The 20,947-nt window shown below is 38.3% G+C and overlaps 1 protein-coding gene across 1 annotated transcript; it reads right to left on the bottom strand.

Annotated features, from left to right (window-relative positions):
- Positions 1-3,950: 3,950 nt before the first annotated feature.
- On the bottom strand, positions 3,951-20,538 carry LOC105038031 (uncharacterized). The gene is made up of 9 exons (XM_010913710.4): positions 20,403-20,538; positions 20,118-20,241; positions 12,957-13,037; positions 12,730-12,818; positions 12,574-12,648; positions 8,944-9,005; positions 8,790-8,849; positions 7,740-7,964; positions 3,951-4,315 (listed from the first exon to the last, which is right to left on the bottom strand). Exons 2-9 carry the CDS (start codon positions 20,238-20,240, stop codon positions 4,236-4,238), a joined length of 795 nt encoding a protein of 264 aa, XP_010912012.1. The 5' UTR covers position 20,241; positions 20,403-20,538; the 3' UTR covers positions 3,951-4,235.
- Positions 20,539-20,947: the final 409 nt, after the last annotated feature.

Genomic DNA, 20,947 nt, shown 5'->3' with positions numbered 1-20,947 from the left:
ATCTCACTTCCTTTCTAAAATCATGATAGCTTATAAGGCCGAAAATGCTTCTTAGTGGTCAGGTTTCGCTTGATGACGGCCTCATAGGAGATGATGCTCTTGCAGCTGCCTTCATCGATAATGATCTTACAGATTTTTTTCAATAATGCAGCAGATATAGAAAATATTATTCTATCTTCAATCTTCTTCCTTCTTTTTAGAAGCAAGCAGACTCTTTCGAACAATTAAAGCTTCTCTATTTCCAAACAATCAGGAATCATCCTCTTCATTCCTTCATCATAAGTAGGCTCTTGATACTTGTTGGATAGTTCGTCTTCTTCGATCAGCAATTGTTTCTCAGGTCGATCAATAGGCTTCCTACACTCGCTCCACGTGTGTCTAATCTCGCTACAGTTATAGTACCGCAGAATAGAAGATCCAGTCGGAGCTGATTTAGAAGGCTTCGAATCCATAGTGTCGTGAAAGAAGGGGCAGAAACTATGTTGCCCTACATGTTCTGCTGATTCTCCGACGCTTGGTTGCTTCATAGGAGAGGATCAAATCTGAGCATAGATCTTCATCTCTACTACTCCTCAGCAACTATGATACAGTGGTAAGCCTCTTTGATTGTCCACAGGGAGTGGAGTCTCAAGGCATCTTGGATCTGCTGTCTTAGTCCATCAAGGTATCTGGCCACCATCTGATTTTCGTTCTCCATCAGGTCGTTTCTAGTGATCAGTTGGTAGAATTCTTCTATATATTCATCCACGAATCTAGCCTTGTCAGAGATTTTGCAAGTGCCGATACAGGGACTGTATATAGTTGAAGAGCAAAAATTGCTTTTTCAACTTCATCTTTTTTCAGTCCTAAATTTTTGGCTTGCCTTTGTGTTTATTGGTCTTCTTTAGCTATTACCACCATGTAGAAGCTTGACCCATCAACTTCAAGGCGATAAGCTTTACCTTCTTATCGTCAATCACCTCCTTATACTCGAAGATGTGTTTGATCTGATCCGGCCAATCAATGAACACCTTCGATTATAGACTATCTTAATACTCGAGCAGATCTATCGTTATGGTGTCATGCCAGTAGGTTGATCGTTCGAATAAATTGCCTCGATCTTGACGTCGGCAGATGGAAATGCCTCTGTGGAAGAGTTCTCGAAATCTGAAACTTCTCCATCAGATCTACTGCCTTCTGGTTCCATTTCGGATCTCGTATCCCAATTTTCTAATTGTGTAAGATGTGCAGTCAGTTCTGTCATCTGTCTTCTCAAATCTTTCACTCTATCATCAGATCCCATTTTTGTTGTGATTTCTTCAAGAGCAACCGCCACCACCTAGGTTGTAGTTTGGTTTTGCTTGCGGCCACTAACACAACACGCAGTCTCGAGTGCAGAGAAGAATTCCGCTCAAGGATTGATTGGGCTTGATACCAACTAAGCAACCAAAGCTATATTTTTATAGAATTAAAGGAAGAAGATGCACGAAACAAAGAAAACAGCGAATAAGAAGAAACTCTTCTAGAGTCATATTTCAATATCAAAATAGACTAATTTACAATATTGGCCAAAGACCTTATTTATAGAAAAAAAATCTAACTGGACGTCTAAGCTACCTAAAATATTTCAGATTTATTTCAAATATAAAATAGTAAAAAATTAAACTTCCAATTCATTTAAGATCTTTCGGGCTTTCGTTGATTTGTGAAATGAATGAATCTGGCCCCAAACTGGGTCTAACATGTGGGGCCCGGATAGAACTTTCTGAATTAGGGTCTTAAGGCGATTCTGACTCCGAATGAGATAATTGTCCATTTTAGTGCAACAAGATCAAAACCGACAAGACAAGCACAATCAGCTTGATTTTTTATCTCTTCTAGATCCAATTTATCAAATCAAGGTATCTACCCACTAAGGCATCTACATCATCCTTCCTCCCCATTCTCCTCAACCATTTTTCTTCCTCCATGGCAGCTTCCCTCACCTTCACATATTCCTTCATCTCCTCTCCTTCCACCTCATCCACTACTACTCAAAACCGTCTATAAATCATCTCCCTCCATGGTGGCCCCTCTACTTTTTGTCGACAATCCTTCCCTCTCTTCGTCCTCTCCATCCTCTTCTTCTTTTTGTCCTTCTCCTCTAACCCATTCCTTGCCGATGATCCCTCTCCCCTCTCTTTCCTCACCACTTCTCCTCATCCTCTTCCTCCTCATTCTTTTCCTTCTTTAAACTCCCCTATGAGTCATACCTTCTATGATGGCTCTCTCTACATCAACCCCTTCTCACTGATAAGCCATCATTCTCCCTCTCTTTTTTCTCACACATTTCTCTTTCTCCATTGCAGCATCCTCCACCTCCATGCATTCCTCCACCTCCTTCCTTTCTCCTCATCCTCCTACAAGCTATCCATAAATTCATCCCTCCTTGACAGTCCCTTCCATGTGCATCCCTTTTCGCCGGCAACTCATCTTCCCCCTCTCTTTTCTCTTCATTCTCTTCTCCTCCTTACCCTCCCCTAATCCATTCCTTACCAACCGCCATTCACCCCTCCTTTCTCCTTATCCATTCTTTTTCTTTTCATCTTCTTCCTCCTCCAAGTCCACTCATGAGCGAGGAATATTTCCATCCATTGGAAGAAAAGCTAACAATGTTTATTACTAAAATGAACAGATCATATTGGAGTAAATTGATAACTAAAGAGATCAGTTTGACATTTTTTTAAAGTATAGATGTGTAAGTGAAATTGAGCTAAAATTAAAAGAATGTTTCTATTATTTTAGAAAAAAAAAAATTACAAGCTATGGGGCCCTTCTTTTCTGCTAGAGTCTGAAAGTGTTTGGTCTCTGGACCTGACTATCTCACTTTGATGCATTAAAATAAAAAGTGGAGGTGCCTACTAACTATTTAGAATTAGGGCTGTTAATAATCAAGTTTGGCTATATTCTTATATAAATCCAGATTATACATGCCAGATCCAAACCCAAGCCTAAACTCAACTTATACGCTACACTTCACCCGATGGTTGTTGCCAACCATCGGTTTTGGGTTGTGGCCAACTATTTATTGATCCAATTCAGAATTGATCTTAATTAACATAAGCGGTCAAGTCTAGGGGTTGTCTATCTAAATACCCATCATAAGACTGAGGAAGATACGACATGTGTGACGTAGATCGTGCACGGACAAAAGTGTCACCATAATTTTGTTATTTTCTCATTTATCATACATTTGCTCACTAAATAATTTCTACTTTCTCCGAGAGAAGAATTCTTCTCTTCTGCTGGAAATAAACGAGAGAAATTGAAGACATTATACAGGAAGATATATTATATAATCAAATCAGATTTCAGGTATGGTTTATCTTTTATCCAAATGGACCAAAGTCCCTGGATCTTTGAGACCCAAGCTCTAATTTTCAAAATCGAATCTTATATCTTTATTAGGTTAGAAGTCATAAGAAGGGACGGTATCTCTAATGTTTGCACGAAAGACAGGTTCCAATCTCAAAGGGATATCCTATTTCCATTGCAAGACACTTTCTTGAATTTATAGAGGATGCAGGCAGCATAAAGCCCGGAAGTCGCCTCCCAGATGCGATACAAGACAAAAGCTAAAACAAGGGCCGGGTTGGAGGGTGGGGTGTGTAGAATCACTTACCACTATTTTTATGAAACGATGGATGATTTGAAAGTGGTATACAGATAATAAAAATACCCGCCCTTTGAGCATTTCTTTTCAATTTTTTTCAATTTTCTTTAGATATTAGGACTTAGGAGCGGGCTAATTCCCCACTTTATTTTCCAGATCAACCAGCAGAAAAAATAATGTTTACAACCTGTATTACAACTGAATCAAAAACAGTAGATGAAACAGAAGTTTATCCAGCAATCTAAAGTTACAGATAGAAAATCAGTTGTGATTATGTGAAAAATTAATATCTTAATGCAGTCATAAATTCCCCATCAAGTTCTGACAATAAAAGAATATACTGCTTTATTGTCCCTACAAAGGCAATGGCGATTATACAGAAATATTGGTTTCTAAACACCATCATATTCACGCAATAACAAATGAAAAATCCTGCCTACAAAAACACACCAGCACCACAGTCGACTGCGGGGCAAGTCGCCGATAATTTCTACAGCTTCGTAGAACTATCATCATGAGTCTTCATTTTTTTTTTTTTTTTCCTGAAAACACTCAAAGCAGAGCAGGCATATAAATATCCCTGGCTTGCGCCAGGAAAAAACACTCAAGCATTTGCCTGCACTGGTCCATCTGATCTGTAATTCCGGCCTCGGCCACGTCCCCTGGCCATTCCAGCGCCACGTCCTGCAATAACATGTCATAATTATGCTGTTACACTCACACAAAAAGAGGCAAAAATAAAAATATAATGGCTATAGGAACAGAATTAAATAGCTAAACAAGTATATTTTGTCATTCAACATTGGTCCTACTGGATTTCAGACCCTCCATCGGGTTGGAGCTCGGATGGTGTGTCTGATAGTTGGAGAGACTATTTTTCTAATTAGGTGAAGTTTAAGATGAAACGGAGAGATTCAAGAATGAGCAGACATTTCATAATTAAAGATAATTGCTGCATGAGACCGTAGTTGCCAGGTAACCTCTTCGAAGATCCTGTAGAAATAAGCTGACACCAAATAATGTTAATCTTTGATTACATCTCATGCATCATGTATCTTTTTCCCCAATCAAAAATTCATTTTACTTCTACTTCCGTTCCTAAGAAAACCTTCCAACCAAAATGAAGGGGAATCTTATGGTGGGTGCATGGTTGCCAAAAGAAGATGCTGGTGCATGAGTAAATTCTAGCGTAGATATTGGGGAAGTAGATCTATCAAAATAAATTTAATAAGAAATTATTTAGGAAGTGAATGCAGGAACAAATTCTCAGGGAGATTTTGTAGCAAGTGCACCACCAAAGCAGAGGATACCTGCTCCTGAAGGTAGGAGCAGCAAGATGGGTCAGAGAGAGGACCAAGTGACACTCATCGACAAAACAAATTTGCTCCCACGTGCCATCCATGTTCCACAGGAACTGCAAATATAAAGCTGCATGGAAACTATGTTCTGTACCTTGGAATTTTCATAAAGGTGCATCATAGTCAACCACATTTCCTTATCACATTCAACTAATAAGCTAGTCTTTTGATGTTGATGGTAGTTTATATATGTCACAATGCTCAAGCTTTATTTTTCAGTTAAATCAAGTTGAGTTCAATAATCACACCATAAGGTCCAAGACATTTACTACAGTTTCACTGTCCTCATTTGGGAAAACCCAAACTTGCCTCTAGTTAGTTTTTAAAGATAAGAGTGGTTAACAGCCCAAAGCAAGACCTACTACTAAATATTCTTTCTTGATTTTACGAGACTAAGGGTGATTTATGCACACATGAATGCACATGGACTGATCGAAAAGGTTAGGTCTGTCAGTCTGCCCCTTCCAATAGCCCCAGTTGGCAGGACCATAACTAGGTAATGATCCTTTTTATTCAGGCAGACTGATGGATTCGTAGCCTCATGCTTCTAAATGTCCCATATTTAGTGTTAACCAGATCAACCATTAAAAATTCCACTTTTCTCCCAACAAGTAATTCTTAAAATAAATGAAGGGCATATGACAGCATTGATCTTAAGTGAAGTGCTTCGCAATCCACATGCAGTCCTATGTGCCTCTAGCTCTCCAATATAAGAACACATCTCCATCTGATTCCTCCCATGATAAAGGTGTGTGGAACCACATACACACTGACAGGCCAGTTTTGCAGGGGCAACATGATGGCAGATTGGAGACAGCCATTTGCACTAGCTCCAGAGATCATGCTTTAAATTTTAAGTGTACATGGATGCCAACAAGATAGACATGCAAAACCGCAAGATTCTCTATTTTCTTTAGGCTAGATGATTTGTCAAATGATTCCTGAACAACAAGGTCACTCATTGTATTTGATACTTGACAAAACAAACTGATCTAGACACCATCCATGACTCATTCATGAAAAACTTGTGAATTATTATTGCTTAATTAAATATGTTGTTTTCTGTTGAAAATATTGTTCATTATTGTCTCTCTTACAGATAATCTTTTTCCTTATCCACTACTATGTATATACCCTGAAAATCTCCCAAACTGCTGGCAAATTCTCCAAATTACTACATAATTTTTAATCACTTCCCTACCTGAAGTATTTCTGTACCTGACTTCTAATTGTAAGCATAACTGGGTTCCAAACCATAAACCATGAAAGATTCAGGACAGAAGTTACCCAAAACATATACAAGAATAGATAAAGGTACTTCACTTCTAACTGTAAGCATAACTGGGTTCCAAACCATACACCATGAAAGATTCAGGACAGGAGTTACCCAAAAGATATACAAGAATTTTATCTATTCTCAAACTCTTGCATAAAAAATTGATATAATAAATGGACAATAATAATTAATTAAAAATTTCAGGATATGATACTGAAACTGTAGAATTTGCTAACAGCTAACTGATAAAAAATGGCACAAACTTTATGATAAATTAATTCAATTTTAATTAAATCAAAAATCAACATGGCACATTTGTAGATTTTCACAAAATTACCATAACGATGGTATGACTTGGGGGTGTGCATGGGTCAAGTTGGGTTGGTTTGGAGATATACTTGAAACCAAACTCCTTTAAATCAGTTTCCCAACACTGCAAACGAAACCAAACCGATCATCTACAAAGACCGTTTGAAACCAATAGAGCTGAAACCGGATCAGATTTCAACATATCCATATCCATATTTGTTTTGTCAAATATGGATACGAATATTATTCGGATGCAAAAATTCATATCCATATTTATTTTAAATGGATACAGATACAATTCCGATACAAAAGTATGGATATAATTATAGATATAAGTTGGATAATTAAATTTTATAACTACAGAATCGAAGATATTACTAAATAAATGACAAATCAAGTTAATAGCATGTTTATATGGTTGTATATTTTCCTTAAAAATTAATAAGTGCTATATAAAATTATATAGGGTTACAGATAGATACAAATATTCGGATACGGATCGGACAGTTATCTATTTATATACATATCCATTTTTCTTTGACGAATATAAATAAAGATACAGATATTAGTCAAATTCTCAATTCTGTCATACCTAGATTGATTCGGATATGAAAACAATTCCAGACAAATATTACATATACCACTTTCATCCCTAGAAACCAACATGAGAAATTCAGTTTGGTTTATCAGGTTGCTGTTCAATGGGCTGGGCTAAATAGGCTGGATTAAGTCTAAACATAAAAATTCTATTTTATAATATAAAGAAAAAATAAAAAATTGAATATAAAAAAATAATATATATATATATATATATGGGGTCAGGCCGATCAGTTTGAATTGGTTTTTCGATAATGCAAACCAAAATTAAACTGAATTTTTCCAATTCAAGCCTTTCTCAAATCGCTATACCGGATTTTTAAAAAGAAAGGGTATAAACCAAACTGAAAAGACCAATTCAGATCGGATTTGTGGTTTGGCTGCATTTTGCACACCCCTAGCATGAATATTATTTTCATTATGATTTAGCTAAAATGGTGTGATGTCTCAAACCTTTTTGGTTGCTCCATATCGATTTTGGGAATTCAATGGACTAAAAAAGATCCAAAGACTAATATAATGGTTGCACATCATGTTAGAGACAAAACTAATGTGTTCATGTGCTCACCACGCCCTTGTCGTAGAGGTACTCTAGGTCCATTGTACTCGTATCCATCCGATTCTTGATGCGTGTCTCCACCATCATAACCACCGCCATAACCACCACCATAGCCTCTTCCACGACCACGGAAACCACGACCTCGTCCACGACCTCTCCCTCGACCAGCATATCCACGCCCACCATAGTCACCACCATCTGTTCCATGATCTGCCACCACCCCATTGCCATACCCTGTAACCAGAGAATTTTAGGTAAATAATAGATGAATTGCATTAACATGCATATCAAAATGCTGCAGAAATAGAAAGATTAGCAGCATCATTTCAGCTTTTTATCATGTAGCAGGTGGAGCTTTTAAAAAAAATAAAGAAAGAAAGAAAACAAAAGGAAAGAAAGGATAGCAAAATCAGATCAATTCTTTCCATGTCAACATATAACCCTAAGCTCACTGCAGCTCCAGTCCCTTAACGAGAAACATTTTGTATACCTTGATGTGCAACCATGCACATATAGTGGAAGAGTGAGAGCCAACCCTAGCTCTTTTTACTGAACTGTGATGGCTCATCAAACAATTTTTTTTTATGTCTGCATGTTTAGGGCATTAACATCTAGCTTACTGATTACTGAGCCAAGATAGTTCACATCCCATTAACAAAGCTAGATGACCTATTCATGACTTTAATGAATTTCACAGAAATATAATTATCCAATATGGGACATCTCGATAGTAGCCGAGACAAGCCTTAGACAAAACATCAACAAAATACAGTGGCTTTCAAAGAATAAAAACATGCACACGTGGATGAATACATAAAATACAACTAAACATATGAAATAGGCAGCAGGACTAGTTCAAAAGCATTGATGTTAATGAACCTTAAAGGTCGACATTACATGTTTCAAGTTTGGCATCGTGATAGGTTTTCTTCGAACTAGGTAAAGTAACAAGATTACAATTGATTACATATAAGGAAAGGCTATGACAAGATCACAATTAATTACATGTAAGGAAAGGCTAATAAATAGTTCCTTCTTCTATAAAGCAGAGCATAGTACCTCTACCCCTTCCCCTTCCACGACCACCACGTCCTCTTCCACGCACACCAGGTGAGATCTCTAATTCCGTGAGATTGAAACAAAATGTATCAAACTAGATCACATACATGTATAGAAAGGAAAAGCTAACCAAAATGCAGATTCGTGCTTTTACCTTCTTCATGATCAATATCTGTCCAAGGCTTTACTTGGTCAGCTGGTATAGGGAATTGGTACCTGTGCAAGAAAGTATGTCGAATTCAAAACTTGTTCAACTGAACTTAGATTAGCAGTTAGAACCAGCAAAGAGATTCACAAGACAAATTGAAACAGCAGATCTAGATTGCAAAGTCAACCACAAAAATAAATATTCCAGTGGAAGTCGAACCAAATAAATTTGATCTGAACTAATTTCTATCTATTTATACTTCATCTAGCAAAATGTACTGATCAAGATGACATGACTTTGCCAAGTTGCATTCTTGCAATAATACTTCAGACTAAAAAAAATAATGAATTCATGGAATCCTTTAAATATCACATTCTTTAAATTCTTTGATATCTTTGCCGATGACAATTAAAAATTGCATGGACAGTTGGATCATATTGGGAGAGTTTGAAGACTCTTATCGCATAAGAAATCCATACCCACGTTCGTGCCCATGAGTCCTTGCCACATAGGAAAATTCCTTTTCCACAAAAGTGTTTTATTTTTCTAGTAACTTTACAACAGGAATTAAGTTCCATTTGGATTTCTTTATATGTACTAATCAGATTCTTTGGTATTGTAATTTTTTAGGTGAGTTCAGGAGTATTAAGCAAAACTAGAGTCTGAGAATCCTATTTCACATATCTGGTCAGGAAATCTTTTACAGGTCTTGTTTAAAATGTCTTCTATTTTTTATTTCACATATCTACACAAAATATCTTCTATTTTTTATTTTATACAATGCTTGAGAAATATAAAATTTAAGATAAATTACAGAAACACCCCTCCACCTTAATCTAATTTCACTTACATCCTCTCAACTTTAAAAAGTGTCAAACTAGTCCTTCAAGTTTTCAAAATATTCCAACATGGTCCTACCATTCACTTACCAACAAACAATGTTAGCTTTCTATTTTAATAAATGAAAATGTCTTTTGCTCATATTAGAGATCATTGGTAAGGAAGGGATAAAGGTGGAGGAAGTCGCCATGGAGGGAGAGGGCGGGATCGCAGAGGTCGGCGTGGAGGGGGAGGACAGCGTCAAAGGCCTCATAGACGGGATTGGAGGAGGAAGAGGAGGAGAAGGGATTAGAAGGAAGGAAAGGGGGAAGGAGGGGTCATTGACGAGGAAGAAGCGAAGGTGGAGAGAGAACACTCATGGATAGGCTTTGAGGAGGAGAAGTGGGTGAGAAGGAAGGAGAGAAAAGAGAAAGAAGGGATGCTGGCAAGGAAGGGTGGTGGAGAGCGCCACCACGGAGGAGGGGTCATAGGTGGGCTTGAAGGAAGAGGAGGAGAAGCGGGTGAAGAGAAAGAGAAGGGGGAGGAGGGGTTGTCTTGGAGGAGGATGAGGGAAAAAATGGATAAGGAAAGGGAGGGGAAGGAGAGGTCACCGATGAGGAAAAGGCAAAGATGGTGGGAGCCACCGTGGAAAGAGACATGGGCGGGCTTGGAGGAGGAGAAATAGGAGAGGAGAAAGGGGATAAGAGGGAAAGAGAGGTCGTCGGTGAGGTGGATGAAGGTGAATAGAGCCACCATAGAGAAAAAGGGCTCACAAACGAGCTTGAAAGAGAAGTGAGGAGAAAGAAGAGGGAGAATAAGGGGCCGCCAGCAAGGAATGGACAAAGGTAAGAGTCGTCGTAGAGGAAGAAGGCTCATAGACGGGCTTGAAGGAGGAAGATGATAAAAAGAAGAAAGGATGAGAAGGAAGAGAATGGAGAAGGAAGGAGAAGAGACGTCAGTGCCAGAGACGAAGGGGAGCAATCAGAGAGGAATGAGGAGGGAGGGGAAGGGGATAAGAATAGTTTAGTTATTTTATAAAATAATGATATCATGTGATGGTCACGTAATATCATTCCATTAAAATAAATGATAGAACCATAGTGGAATATCTGAAAATTTGAAGCACTAGTTTGGCACTTTTTAAAATTGAGGTGATGTAAATGAAATTGGGCTAAAACTAAGGAAGTTTTTCTATAATTTATCCTAAAATTTAACTAAAATTATTTTTTGTATATTATCCCCATGTCTCCTTGTTTCCTCCTGTCAAGTCTGGACATGTGTCCTAATTCATTTCTCATATCTATGTCCATGCAACACTCATCCAGATTTACATCCTTCAGCATTCATCTATACTTGTACAGAAATACAAATAAGTTGCCGTCAAGAGAATTTCTTGACCTTTAGAACAACATAAACTCAATAGTCATCCAAACTTGGCCAACTTCATAAAAACCAATCATGGCTTATAATTCATGCTGATTTTTCATAAAAAGGCTGGCCCACAAGGCTATATCACCATCCAATACGAAGACGCAGGGAGACCAGACACCACTTTCCCACCATGCTCCAAAATCACAATCCCATGTAAACCTCATATGATTGGAGTTATATTAGCCACAGTGAGCCTTTGTATCCTTTTGCCAAACAATACTATGATAGATAAAGGAAATGTTACCCATCCAATTAAAATTAGAGTATCTTCCACTTGGCATTGTTACCCCACTGGACCCTAAATTGATTCAAAGATCACTGTACAGACCACATATCATCCTCCACTATACAATACTATCAGAATTAAAGATGCAACATCTTCTGCAAGAGATGTTAGATTCCTCTTTCATGTCGTTTGTTCCTTAGCTGCACATCTCCTCTTTGTATATACTTTCCAGGAATACAGGGATGATCAGCTTGCAGATAGCTTCAACAAGGTGAATGTGGCGTGATGATTCTTGTTCCTCTTGAGACTTGGTTTCACAACCTCAACACCTTTCAAGCTCCTCCCTTAACATATTCTTGTAATAGTTTCGGTATACAGGCAATTCTTTTGGATCAAGTATAAGACCGGAACACACAGACACATCATGCCCTAGTATCTGTGATTATATATATATAGACTACATATAAGCATGAATAATTTTTGTCAGGAAGCTTTCTTGTCTTTGAGATTTAAGGTAAGTGATTACAGGTGTTGGAATTTGCCAATTTACAAAAACCATCTATGACTTTTAGCTGAGCTGATTTTTCATAAAACTATTAGTGAGGCTCAATCACCATCATTACAGTAATGTGAGGAGACCGATTGAATGGACCCTCCCTCTCCTTTTTTCTATTATTTTTCTCCCGAGTTAGAAGCAACTTGTACCATCCTTGCAAACTTTTTACCTCCCATTAACACAATCCAAGCCCAAGCACTTACCAAGAGATTGCTTAGGGTTTCGGTGCAAATGCCAATGCCATGTTAGTAGGTTCCTTGGTAAAGCTGTCACACTTCCTCTCCAACGTATTGACCACTAACCCTATCCTTTTCTATAACACACATCAACAAAAGCATCCTCATGCTCATGTTGAGTGTGTTAGCACTCTTTATTAGTAGCATTTCAACTTATGCATCTAAAGACTTAAAGGCATACTCCTGTGACATAACATCTTAACAGCACCACCATACTTAACCCTACTGTCTCTATATCATTTTAATTAATATAATGGCAAGCCGGGGAAGGCAAGCCCTATCTAAGTAAAGCATCTTCAATAGGCAAATATTCTTGCAAATTAATAAAAATTCTCACAAATAGTTTAGAGAGATGAGCTCTCATTTACCCTGGGGATGAAGTATCAAGCTCCTTCTTGGACAAAGTAATAGATATTGTTGACACATGGCGTGTAGTCTCTAGACTGTCATAGAAACATGTATTAGCCAACATATATATTCCAAAGCAAAAAGTGCACAAGGTGAGGGGAAGTGATGCTCCATACGGGAGAAGGCCTTCTTCCAATGGCTCCCACGTGTCAGTTATATCAGTGGACTCAATTGATGTGTTTTGATGGAGACCAACAATCCTTCTCTAGGAAAAGATGTCATAGATTTATTAAGCAAATGTACTACAATTAAACATGCAATTTAAGCGAATCAGAAAATGTGTCAATGTGTGCCTTTAGTGTCAATGCCTCTCATTTATTTAAAACATAGCGAGCATAATAACCTTGATCAGCTCTGCAATCATCACTGTCTTGTTGATTGCTCTTCCCATGGCTTTAAGAACAATTTTCTCGGACCCCTTTTCCTACAAAGATGAACGTAAAAAATAACAAGATGAAGCACACAACAAGATGAAGCACACAATTACACTAAATAAAACACAATCATTATTCATTATTTCTTTAGCAGTATTTGAGCAATAAATCCATATGGCCAAAGATAATCCTTGTTAGCAATTGAACAAGTTGGGATTAGATAGCACAGATGACAAATAATATCCTTCAATGTGACTACGTATTATGCAACATCAAGCTGATAGTGCAACAAGATACTTCCACAACGTTGAAAGCTTAAAGGTTATCCACTAAGCTAATTTGGACAAAATCAATAGCACTGATAATTATCACAAGACAGTGAAGGAAATAAGAAGCAAGTGCCATATTGTCAGAAATACTTCCACAGATGATCCACAATATTCATAGCATCAGTATCATGATGTACACAAGAAAAACAGAATGCAACAAGCAGAGAGAAATTTGCAAGTTGCAACCATGTGATCAAGTGATATGCCTGACCATAAGGTGGTGCACAGGGCCTATTATACCGACCTGTATCACCTCATACCAGCCATACCATACTGAACCAGTAAGATATTAATATGGTACCAACATTCAATTCAGTACATGATCTGAACAGTCCGAACCAACCGGAACCGCCCTGTACCATCTGGTTTTGGGTGGTCCTGTAGCTGGGACTGAGAAAAAATTTTGGGAGCCTACCTCTATATGGGGTGCATATCATGATGTCCCATTACAGATCTTAGTATCAATTTTGCGGATCTTGGTGGTGGATGTTCAAGTATGTACAGTTTCCAGGTAATTTAGAGAACTAAGCATGCTGTCCTAAAAATAGATCAAAATATTTGCCCATGCCAAATTCTTGTGATGAATCGATTAGTTTATGAGCCATCCACATGCTTCTGTCAATCAACATATCGATGGTATTGAGTCATACCAAAAGCTGATCATTGTATCAATTTTGAGTACTTATTGTCTATGAAATTCATCAAGGAATTTCAGATTAGACAAAAACATTTCCAGCTGATGAGTGAAATAAGATCCATCAGAATGTTGCCACATGTTAAATTGCAAAAGCACAGCCACCACCTGCTGTCCTCTCTCTCATGGTGTAATTTTTGCATTCCACATCTAATATTGTCTTTTTCAGGGAAGAAAAAAGATGTAAGGGCCTGTTTGGATGGTTGGGCCCAAAATCCCATAAGAATTGTGGGTTTGGACCAATACAACCATCCAAATCAGACTGGACTAGGCTATATTTACACAAACCCAAAAGACTTATGGAGTGGGCTGGCCCGAATCCCATAGGAGAAAAAGAAAGACCTCAGAAACAAATAGGCCCACTCCAAAAGTATTATGGGTTTAGGTAAATAAAAAACCAGCCCAGCCTGATTTGGATGATGGTATTGCCCAAAACCATGATTCCTTTGGAATTTTGGGCCCAACCGTCCAAACAAGCCCTAGGTATGTGCATCAACAACATATAATTAACAAAGCATATTCTTAATGCCTGTATTGTCTAACAGAAAAAGAAATTTTCCCCCAGAATGTTCATAATAAATTTAAAAGCAATCTGGTAATCAAGGGCAAAAGAAGATAGCATCCATCTGAAGATAGTACATAGGGCTCTCGTACTAAAAAATATATATAAAAGAGTGAAGGTTCCAAATGTTTTTTCCTAGGTTGCTTGGTATTTTTTTTCTCAGTGAAAAGGGAGCTGACAAGAGGTTGTAGAGCCGGAGAAGGGAAAGATGGCTCTCGATTCTTTAGACATTCTCAATGTGGACTATGAATTATTGTTTGTGCATGTTCAGTCTCAATTATTTAGTCCATCTAGAGCACCTAGAGTCAATACATTCTCTTGGCACAACTCTTTTTTCAAGTACCAATCTTTGTTTTCCCTTCATGAGGCTTTCCTTTGCCTTCTGCTATAAGTTCAGCATAGTGTGAAATGCTAATGCAGCTTTTAGTTATTATCAATTTACATGTCAACTGTCAACAGAATTAACCATATTTAAATTTAAAGGTTGGAAAACTACTATTTCCATCTGCTCGTCAATTGTTAATAGCGGCAATCTTTTATAACATACACTGGATTATGCTACTCCTTGAAGTGCTTATAGCAAAACTTAGATTTAAGCAAAGGGATGATTTGCAGAGAATGATCTTTTATGTGATGAGCATGGCCGCAACTGCTATAAAAAAAAACAGGTAAACAGTTTCATGAGGCAAATACATCCAAAGTATGGAACATTACTTGTGCGTTACGGATACGACCTGACACATATAGTTCATTGCAACCTCCTCATCTCCAGCATGCTTAACAAAAAAGAAAGATTGAATATGTATGCTGGACACCACTTCCAGTAGGATATATTTTGTTGAAATTAATCTATCATCAAAAAACCATATAGTTTACAAATTCAAAGGCACAACGAAGTGTAAGAAACATAACCTAATTTTCAATGTTGATTCAGCAACACATTGATTAACATATTAAGGACCAACATACAACAATGCATATACTGTGCTGCATTTAAAGCCAACCAACTCATTGGGCACATGCAGCATTAATTATACTACAGATAGGTCCTTAGACTGAGATGGCTTCTAACCCAAACAACAATCAAGTTTTCGATATTTACCTCGAGTTCAATAATGAGAGTCATACAAATAAACTAATACAAGAAGTAAAAAAAAAAAAAAAGAAAAAAAAATAATCTAAGAAAACCACAAAACCGATTACAAAATCTACATAATGACAAGACCTGAGCAAAATCGGCCTACTCCCCTCGGTCCGGCCCAACCCAACATGATTTTTGTCAACCTGAGCTAGGCCTCAATTTTCTGCCCCAACTAATTTTGGGCTGAGGCTAGGGCTTCACATTTTTCTTAACTTGACTCAACCCAATAATATATGTTATATTTATATAATTTATTATTACATACCAATCATATTGTAATTTTTTTTTAAAATTTAAAATTTGAAATGAAAATGGAAAGGGGAAGAATTCGAAGACCCAATCCCAGATTCTCTCTCTGTCTTCTCTACATGCAAACACCACTAACCTCCATGGTTTCACCCCAACCCACCTCCTCCTCCCTCCCCCCACTCCCCCACAAATCTTCGGTCGAGGCCCCAAAACCTCTCGGCTAGGGACAGACATCAGGCACCTTGGGTCAGGCCGTATATGGTCTCGAGCAAAGCCCAGGTTACTAAACACCTAGCCAAAGATCAGCCCAAGTGCCCAACAAGTTAGAAATAAGCTTGGGCTAAAATCAAGCTAGCCCAAATTAGTAACAAATCAAAATTCAAAAAATCTTGCTACCATTCTCCCTCTGTAGTCATGTTTATAATACCAAATCTGCATCAATAATTTATATGCAAAACCTTAACTAGAAGAACGATTTCCTAAATGACTAGCATATTTACCTATATGGTATATAATTGTTAGTACTTAGTACTATATCTGTATTATATTTGGTATACATGCTATATAAGAATTGGGCTGCATTGGGTTAGGCTATCGAGCTCATAAATCACCAGCCCAGGCTCTGCCCAATTCTATATCAGACCAAAAGTATGCTACGCAAGCTTGGCGAACCCCATAAAAATATTGGCCCAACCTTCTTATAATGCGAGCTGGGTCATGTGGACCAAGGGCTGGCATGGCCCAATATGCACCCTTGCCCTTGGTCGCTAACCAAAGCCTAATGTTTGGCCAGCCATGGTGCCACCCCTCTTCATCTATTCTATCTCTTTCTCTCTCGTTCTAATCTTATATCAAGGCCCTGAGACCCTCCGTCAGCGAAGCTTGATGGTCGGCCAATAGCAATACCACCCTCCCCTCCCCCCCCTCTCTCTCCTCCTTCCTATGAACGTCGCCTTGGTTGGCCGATGGCACTACCACCCCTCCCTTCCTCTATCGTGAAAGTCACCCCACTACCCCCACCCTGACCTTGGTCTAGCCAAGGCCACGAAGACACAAAACCTCTCTCTCTCTCTCTCTCTCTCTCTCTCTCTCAATTGATATCAAGCTCAAGTCGGTTCAGACCCAGGCCTCAAAGATTTGCATTGGGCCTCTAAGATTTGTGTTTGGCTAGGCTCAAACTCAAGCTCTCAAATCCAAAGTCGAGCTAGGTCATGCTAGAGCCTATGGAGCTTTCCTTGGTAGTTGACCCTGGCCTAACCTGAACCTAGACCAACTCGACCTTTGTGTAGGTCTACCAATAACATGTCTATATTGCTCAATATAATATCATCTTGCGCACTCATGATATACTCAAACAATCAACGTCATGTTTCCCAAACTATAATTACCCAAGTCCAAATCTTTGGGAACACACCATCCAAGAATTGAACCCGGAATGTCCTAGTTGCTAAGTAGAGCAGAAGCAAGAACATCTATAACTTCTTGTAATGAATAAAACAATAACTACCAAAGAAGATAGAATCAATAGTAAGTCTTATGCCAAGTTCCAAATTGAAACAAAAGACTTGTACTTATTATTCTCGAAGCCCTTTCAAATGCACACTATAAGTCACAGCAACACAACCCACACCAACCCAAACCCACTCCCATCCCCCTAGCAACAAAAAGAAATGAGAGAGAGAATCTAGATGTGAGTATGTATATATCCTTCAGACACATATAGCTCAAGTTTATATATGCATTTGAATCTCTTAATTATGTCACGAATACATAGGCAAAAGCATGCAAATAAAATGAAGAATAACTTGTATTTAGAATGGCCAATAGTACATTGGATGGAAAATATTTTTTTTACTTCTCATTTACAGACTAGAATAACCAAGTCAGGGTATATTTATGTCACAGTACAACTTGCCAATTCAAATGTTTGACTAATGGACTACGGCCCAAGAAATACTTCATTATAAATAACACTAGTAGCTAGCTTTGTGAATCTTAGTTCACTTGTTGTTCCATTTATTTGAACTGTATCCATGCCACTTGCTTTGGTTCTATCCTACTTGATGATCATTACACATGACAAGCCATATCAAACAGTTCGCAACATTGTATACTAATTTAGTGGTAATTCCAACTCTCTTTTACGTACATATTTCGAACTAAACACTTGCTTATATACTCTACAACATCCTCATCTATGTTAAATTAATCCAATCAAAGTATATATGTCATTTCAAGTTGCAGCATGGTGTTCGTCTCTGGACAGGATGAGGCCATGCTTTGAGAAGCAAGGAAGGTTAGGGGCTATAATTTTTCGGTATTTGTATGTAAGCTAAATTTGATTAAAACTGCTTCAAGCTTCTCTTGTTCCTAGAAAGGCGAATATAAAAACTAATGAGAAAGTGAAAATGGAGCCTAAATGCTGTTTAATGTATTCAACTTTATTGGTTGTAATGACAAATGGCAGTCTCAAAGTGAATATATAAAGAAGTAAATTACAAAGGAGAGATATCAAACAGCATAATTATTAAAAAGATTCTCATCAGCAAGTTGAAGTGGCAGCGCACTAAATGGTGGTTTCAAGCCTTAAATTCACTTCTTCCCTGTAAAGCTAGAGCCTTTCTTTTCTTCATGGACTTCTAACTGTTAAAAAAAAAAAACTTGTTGCTACTTAAAGTATAATTAGCATTTTTACTTGAGGACTAGAGCAACTTCACCGATGAAGGAGGATGTCTGAAATAAGGAATAATGGAAAACAAATTGCAGGCATCAACCAGCTTTGCCATTTGAAAAATCCCAAGTATGGTTATAGTTAATTATATGCCAAATTTTTGGGAAAATTCCACCTGGAAAATCTTCAAAAAAAATCTGATGATTACTGTTTAATGCTGTCTGTGATCCCGTCCCATATTTAAGTCATAACCTTTCTTATTTGATAAGACTTACTTCTTTAAAATTATGGAGACTGATTATTAAAATTAGGGACACTGAGTATTAAACATGATTTCAACTCTGATACAATCTTAGCATGCACATATACAAAAGGAAGGTGAAACAAGACCAGCATGATTTAGAGTTTTCGTGTGAACTATATATAAAGATAATTTATTTATGGTAACTAAATTATATAATTAAGTCAACAAAAAAAAAAGTTATATATACGGTATGCCTTTCACAATAAAGAACCGAAGCAAAATTAAGGAGTCAAGGGTTAAGAACTTCGCTAATTATACATTAATAATGAACACTGCAGTTTATGGAAGAACTTCAGTCAACCCTGCCTCAAGCGTACAAAGGACTTAAAAAGGCCAGCATAATTCATATACAAGGTGAACACCTGCATAGTGCCTAAAGTGATACTGTTGACTATTTTGACGTTTTATCCTCCCCTTTGCAACATGAAGGTGAAGAGAGGTCTAAAAGAATCAAAATATCTAAAATACAAAACGGCCAGAACCAGGTAGTTCCACTAACTTTTCTAAAAAACAAAAAATACCATCGATGATGGGGACCCTCTTCTCTGCCATGTTGGCCAAGACACTGTCCATGGCAGTCAAAAGTAACTTCTTTAAAAAAATTAATGGTCAATTTGTTGGTAAGGAAAAGAACTTTGAGAAAATTATGAATTTTTTTCCTCCTCCACCGTGCCACTATTTTCAACTCAAGGTAGCGGAACCTCTTTGGGACTTTAAGGTTGCATTTGACCAAGAAGATGATTAAAAAAATAAAAAATCTAGAAGTCACGACTTCATAAGACTGAACCTCAACCAACGTAGAATTTTGGAAACAAGAAAATAAACTTCTAGCACCAGAAGTCAAGTTGGGATGTGGATGACAAGTTCCCTCCTTGTTAATAAGTGTTCGTAGCATGGGAAAGGGCTAACGGGTGATTTATCTCATGGACACTGGAAGGTTTGCTTGTGCACCCCACCTCCAGGAGAACATCGGCAACCAGATCGAACCATGGAATGCTGGATTGCAGTTAGTGCTTGATGTGGAAAGTTAAGAAAATACACCAAGATTTGAAGAAACCCGAAGCTGATAGAGTTTCAAAAAGATAGAAAAATTCAGCCTCTTCGCACCATCAGCCCTTCCAATTGGAAATCGAATCAAAACCAAAATTCCATCATTTAAAGCTGGAGAGAAAGGAATCACTTGAAGCAAGGTCGTAGCATATGTAATGTAGTTCCTGATCCTCCCTTGAGCCGTTATGCGAATCTCGTTCTCGTTGATCGGCTCCTCGGCCCTTGGCTTCTCCACCCTCTGGTACCGATCCATCCTGGCACACGAGTCGAAAAATCGATAAACAGATTCGAATCAAATCGAACTCCAAACCCTAATTCCAAGCATCCACAGGCTCGGAAAACTCCAAATCCTCGTATATTACCAGAACTTGGAGAAGATTTTGCTGGGATTAGATCTAGGGTTAGGGTTTCAAACCTTCTCTCGACGAGCTCCTTCGGGGTGAGGGGAAGGCGAGATGGTGGCGACCGGCCAAATCCACTGCGTTCCGCGCCAAGAGGGACTTTCGTGCTCGTGACCTTATTTTATGGGCCGATGGGTGAGAGGGCAAATGGGATTGGATCGGCTCCAACAAGCACTTCAGTCCGATGCTTACAGTTAAATCACCATCCGTCCGCTCAGCTGAGTCCCATTGATCAAGCGGTAAGTGAAAGCGAGTGGAACGTTTTTTGATATGGGACGGTGGAAATTGATCGAGATGGAACTGGAGAGGATCCCTGCAGCATGGAGATATCCGGTCGTGGTGGGATCCGCTACGGAGGTGACGTAACAAGACAACTACCAGGAATAACGTGTCGCCACGTTATTTGATCCGTTCTCGGGTTTATGACCAAAGGGCCGTCTGTCTTTATGTGAAGGATTGGCAGTTCATCCTTAACATGAGACAGCGTCTTAAGAAGTTGTCAGGCGAGGAAATACAGAATTTCTGTGGGTTTGGTGTGGGCCCCACGTGGGTGCTGGTT

This window comes from Elaeis guineensis, chromosome 1 (assembly GCF_000442705.2).
Source record: "Elaeis guineensis isolate ETL-2024a chromosome 1, EG11, whole genome shotgun sequence".
NCBI lineage: Eukaryota > Viridiplantae > Streptophyta > Magnoliopsida > Arecales > Arecaceae > Elaeis > Elaeis guineensis.
Note: the sequence above shows the minus strand (reverse complement) of the source record. Positions and strands in the feature narration are given on the sequence as shown.